This window comes from Nerophis ophidion, linkage group LG07, assembly GCF_033978795.1.
Source record: "Nerophis ophidion isolate RoL-2023_Sa linkage group LG07, RoL_Noph_v1.0, whole genome shotgun sequence".
Classification (NCBI taxonomy): Eukaryota; Metazoa; Chordata; class Actinopteri; order Syngnathiformes; family Syngnathidae; genus Nerophis; species Nerophis ophidion.
Genome location: NC_084617.1, coordinates 39,616,659 through 39,622,658, shown reverse-complemented (window position 1 = coordinate 39,622,658; position 6,000 = coordinate 39,616,659). Strand labels below are relative to the sequence as shown.

General features: G+C 44.3%; 1 protein-coding gene across 6 annotated transcripts in view; it reads left to right on the top strand.

The window, feature by feature from the left end:
• LOC133556337 (bifunctional methylenetetrahydrofolate dehydrogenase/cyclohydrolase 2, mitochondrial-like) overlaps positions 1-6,000 on the top strand; it is a 143,765-nt gene that overhangs the window by 84,178 nt on the left and 53,587 nt on the right. Inside the window, exon 1 of one of the 6 annotated variants that reach the window (XM_061906158.1) lies at positions 933-1,163. The exons of the other annotated variants lie outside the window; for them this stretch is intronic. Within the exon in view, the coding sequence (XP_061762142.1) occupies positions 1,021-1,163 (143 nt within the window). The 5' untranslated portion in view covers positions 933-1,020. Of the gene's footprint in view, positions 1-932; positions 1,164-6,000 lie in introns of those variants that run through there. 6 annotated transcript variants of the gene reach the window in all.

Below are 6,000 nucleotides of genomic sequence, written 5' to 3'. Positions count from 1 at the left end.
AAAGTGTTCGACCGGGTGATTCCCCTTGTCCTACTGGGGGACTTCAACGCTCATGTTGGCAACGACAGTGAAACCTAGTGAGGCGTGATTGGGACTTTTGTGCACGTCACAGATAGTCCATAACAAACACCATGTTCAAACATAAGGGTTTCCATATGTGCACTTGGCACCAGTTCCATGATCGACTTTGTAGTTGAGTCATCGGATTTGCGGCCTCATGTTTTAGACACTCCAGTGAAGAGAGGGGCGGAGCAATCTACTGCTGGTGAGTTGGCTGCGATGGTGGGGGAGGATGCCGGATAGACCTGGCAGGCCCAAATACATTGTGAGGGTCTGCTGGGAACGTCTAAAAGAGTCTCGTGTTAGAGAGAGTTTAAATTCCTACCTCCGGAAGATCTTTGAACATGTCACGAGGGAGGTGCTGGACATTGAGTCCGAGTGGACCATGTTCTGCTCCTCAACATCGAGAGGAGCCTGATGAGGTGGTCCGGGCGTCAGGTCAGGATGCCACCCGAACGCTTCCCTCGGTAGGAGTTTTGGGCACGTCCGTAGATCACGAGGAAGACCCTGGACACGTTGGGAAGACTGTCTCCTGGAAAAAAAAACGGGCTTCCCTGCTTAGGCTGCGTGACTTTTTTATATTTATTATTACAATTGTGTAACGTTTTATAGGTTAACGAAAATTGTAGATCGTGATATTACCGTCAAAGCATGGGTGTAGGCAAATTTACAGTAAAAAAAAAGTTAAAATAAATATATATACAAATATTGCTACTATTTCAAAATATTTCTTATCAATACAGTTATATTTGTGTATATTTTAATTATTCCGATCCACATCGTTGAAAAAAAAAAACTATAATAACGAGTCAGTCTTTTGAACGGGTCTTTTAGATGAACGGCTCCCTTTTAAAAGAGCCATAAATCCCCTCTCTCGTCTGTTAGCATGGCAGCTAACGTTAGCTACCCTGTCGCTATGACAACGCTCACGCGCACCCGCTAGCGCGCGAGCGCGCAAACATGGCGACCTCTGTTCCACCGCTCCGCTCCTCCTTCGCGTTTTGTGGCAGATTAGCGCCCCCTCACCCCTGCTGCCGGGCCAAATGGCGCACACAGAGAAGATGCGAGAGCCTCCGAAGACATGTTCACCAGTCGGCGAGCAGGTAAACCACTCAAACGACCCGCCGTAGTCGGCCTTCCCACACTGCAGTGCCCCGGAGGCGGAGGTAAGTTGCACTGCTAGCTGGGGAATGGACCGGCGAGGTGATGAGGACAGGCGGCTACATCATTATGGAGGCTGCAGGTGCTGCCTCAGAGGAGCTTTAGCGACCGAAGCACATTTGACAACAAAACATGACATGACACTGACGCGTCAAAGACTGCAAACGATGTCAGGATGAATGAGGGAGTGTGCATAAATAGACCAAAGATCTCTCTTTGGATGTTTATACTTTCCTGAGGCTACTCTGGGAAGATAACATAATCTAACGGCACTTTAAAGGCCTACTGAAATGAGATTTTCTTATTTAAACGGGGATAGCAGGTCCATTCTATGTGTCATACTCGATCATTTCGCGATATTGCCATATTTTTGCTGAAAGGATTTAGTAGAGAACATCCACGATAAAGTTCGCAACTTTCGGTGCTAAGAGAAATGCCCTGCCTCTACCGGAAGTAGCAGACGATGACGTCACATGTATGATGGCTCCTCACATATTCACATTGTTTTTAATGGGAGCCTCCAACAAAAAGTGCTATACGGACCGAGGAAATGACAATTTCCCCATTAATTTGAGCGAGGATGAAAGATTCGTGTTTGAGGATATTGATAGCGACGGACTAGAAAAAAACAAAAAAAAAGTTAAAAAAAAAAAAACGCGATTGCATTGGGACGGATTCCGATGTTTTTAGACACATTTACTAGGTTAAATCTGGGAAATCCCTTATATTTCTATTGTGTTACTAGGGTTTTAGTGAGTTTAATATTACCTGATAGTCGGAAGGGTGTCTCCACGGGTGTCTTGACGCGCAGTGTCTCAGGGGAGTCGACGGCAGCCATGGACGGCACAAGCTCAGCTTTTCTCCGGTAAGAACTGACTTTTTAACCACAATTTTCTCACCGAAACTTGCTGGTTGACATTTGGTCGGGATCCATGTTCTCTTGACCGCGCTCTGATCCATAGGAAAGTTTCACCTCCAGGAATGTTAAACAAGGAATCACCGTGTGTTTGTGTGGCTAAATGCTAAAGCTTCCCAACTCCATCTTCCTACTGTGACTTCTCCAATATTAATTGAACAAATTGCAAAAGATTCAGCAACACAGATGTCCAAAAAACTGTATAATTATGCCGTTAAAGCAGACGACATTTAGCTGTGTGTGCGCAGCGCTCAAACTTCCTAAAAACCCGTGACGTCTTGTGTACACGTCATCACTACACGACGTTTCGAAGACGAAACTCCTGGGAAATTTAAAATTGTAATTTAGTAAACTAAAAAGGCTGTATTGGCATGTGTTGCAATGTTAATATTTCATCATTGATATATAAACTATCAAACTGCGTGGTGGGTAGTAGTGGGTTTCATTAGGCCTTTAGTGTGTTCGTAAAAGTTAAAATGCTAAACATCTTTATTTTTTTCATCATTTCAAACATTTTTGGGGGCCAAAATATTCTTAGGGACAAAGGATGCCATTGCTCGTCCGGAAGACATATATCACTTAAGTTAAAATGTATTTATGTATTTATAATGGAAAATGCATATTCGTTAGGGGTGGGGTTGTCCCGATACCAAAATTAATTTCGATACTTTTCTATACTTTTCTAAATAAAGGGGATCACAAAAAATGGAATTATTGTCCTTTATTTTAACAAAAAAATCTTACGGTACATTAAACGTATGTTTCTTATTGCATTTCTGTCCTTAAATAGAATAGTGAACATACGAGACAACTTTTCTTTTATTAGTAAGTAAGCAAACAAAGGCTTCCAATTTGTCTGATGATGTATGCAGTGACTTATTGTGTCATATAATTAACATATTATTCTTTTAATTATTATGGACAAGTGGTAGGACATGAATTATTAAACCACTTGTTTATTTACTGTTAATAGCTGCTTACTTTCTCTTTTAACATGTTCTATTAAAATGAAATCATCACTTATTTTTCTATTGTTTGTATGCTTTACATTAGTTTTGTAGGATACCACAAATTTGGGTATCGATCCGATACCAGGTAGTTACAGGATCATACAATGGTCATAATTTAAGTTCTCATGTCCAGGGGTGTATTTCCTGAGTTGATAAGCATAATATGAGTTTTATTAAAGAGAAAAAAGATTTTCTGACGATAAAAAATATTGATGTAATCATAGTTGTATCGACTAGATACGCTCCTGTACTTGGTATCATTACAGTGGATGTTGGTGTAGATCCACCCATGGCGTTTGATTACATTGTGATGCCAGTGAGCCACGGTGTGTAGTGAAGCATGTTTAGCTATTTCTCGTCCTGCAGGGATGATACTTGTAAGAAACTCACTTTATTAGTCGCCATGGAGGCCAGGATTAGTGATTTAGAAGTAGCTAAAACACTGCAGACTGCGGAGGGACGTTAGCCACCAGCAAGCTAGCCATGTCTTAAAGCATCTCTTCCGTGATAGCACAGTGTTATAATGTCACCTATATCATTAGTTTGTAAGCCAAAATGCATCCATTCTCCCTTTTCTGTCTACACACTGTATCTGCTTGTAAGTACGCTGTGATTGTGCGCTGCCAAATATGCTCCTCTGCTCGTAAAACCAGCTATATCACGACGTGATGACACACCGTCATGCCCGTTAACAAAGGAAGGAGATAGGGGACTGGTGCTTTTTAGAGGCGGTAAAGTACCGAATGTGATTCATGTTTTATAAAACTGAAATTTAAAGTACTAGTATAATGGAAAAACATGTTGCCTTTCCTATGAAGCGATAATAGCAATTTTTTTTTTAATTTATTGTTATTTTTTAATATGTGTTGTCCAGCCTCTCAGGCAAATCATATGCTGTCAGTAGACGGTTAAACCCTGGCCAATTTGTGCCCAAAATTACATGGTGCGAAAGGTGCGTACTCTATGCTTTTGTGGACATCCCCATGAACACACCTAATTTTTAGCCATGTTTCCTGCCTCAAAGCCCCAGGTCGAACCAGGTTCTGGTGGATCATGGTCTGCCCGCAACCCAAATCCACCATCGCCTGATCTATGCTCCCCTGTATCGTTACCGTGATACCGTACGTCTCACTTGGGCCAGGGGAGGGCACTGAAGGGCCAGTCACCCGGGTCACGCGCCCAACCTCCACCTGCGGAGGTGATAGGGCCACCCACGCCTCCAGCAGGCCTGCCCAAGCGTTTAAGGGGCCGTCTGTGCCGGAGATTTTCTAGGGGCAGCAGCCGGGACCTGCAGAGAAAGAGCAGAAGGAGGGTTATGATGGTGACTGTGCATTACTCCCACCTCCTCATGTCGCGCGCTCTGTCCGTGCGCCGTGGGTGCCGGTTGCGCCTCGCGTTGGACGCCCAGGTGGCCCTCGGAGAGGGTCATCGCAGCTGCCAGGTCCCTGGGCCGGTGGTACCGGATCCATTGTGCCGTCCGCTTTGGGATCGCCTCCAGGAACTGCTCCCGGATGATTTGGTCCAGCAGCCTGGCGTCTCCCTCTCCGGCTGCAGCCAGCTCGTCGCCGCCTCCTGGAGCTGCTGGCAAAAGGTGAATAGCCGGTCCTCCTCCCCAGACGCATGGATCGGAACCAGCGCCGGTACTCTTTGCCGGTGCTGCCCGTCCGGTCCAGCACCGCCCTCCTCAGGTCCACAAAGAGCACCCTGGAGGTCGCCGGCAGGCTTAGCACTGCTCGCTGCGCCTCCCCCGTCAGCAGCGGCAAGTGCTGCATCCCCCACTCTTCTTCCGTCCAAATGTCCAAAAAGGCATGAGGGTCCTCTTCTTTCCCAATGCGGTGTACGGTGACGGCCGTCGACATTGGCCGTGCCCCGCCCCACTCCTCGAGCTGTTAGCGGGATCTGTCAGGGAGTCATTCTCCCTCGCCTCCGGTGGTCCAGCCAGGTTGGGCGCCAAGTTGTGGAGGTCTTGATCCTCCGGGTTCTTCAGACCACCATGGACGGACATGAAAGCCTCGTTCATCTTTGTGAACAATGATTTATTTCTGAATAAAGGTTATTTTGGTTGCTTTTCAGCCATGAGTTCTTGTCTCCATCTCGCTCTCGCTCGTGTTGGTGCTCGTGTTCGCTCTCCACCATCAACAACTCCCTCTCTCTTTCCCAGCTGCTGCCTTTAACAGACAGACAGGTTATTAGATAAACACTCCCAGGTGTGTCATCTACGCACCTGTCGCTGATCTCAAAGCCGGTCCTGGCACACCCCGCTTCGCTGCAGGTCCGCAGGCCACTCCTCCCTCCCCCACACAGATACCAAAAATGATAAAGAACCAGTCAGTGAAGTAGATAGTAATAACATCACAATGACAATAAACATTTATTACTATACATCTGGAACAATAAAAACAACAATACTAATACAATGTTGATAATGAATAATAATAAATACCTCTATTATCAACATTACATTTGAGTCAAATGCAACAATATATATATATATATATATATATATATATATATATATATATATATATATATATCTATATATATATATATATATATATATATATATATATATGTAATGAATATTCAAATTAAGCGATTTAGAGAGGGTAAAGGAGAAGGAGCGGACTATATTAACCTTTTACATTGTTATGGTATAAATAGGTCAAACTTGAGCAGTGTGTCGTGTTTCAACCCGGATTCCCGGGGGTGGGGGGACTACGTTAATATATGTTTGATGAAGCGTGACTGTATGCATGAGCTGATGTTTTTAAATGTGCATGTGTATATACAGTATATATGTATGTTTGTATGTATGTGCCTATGTATCTTTGTATGTAGGTATGTATGCATGTA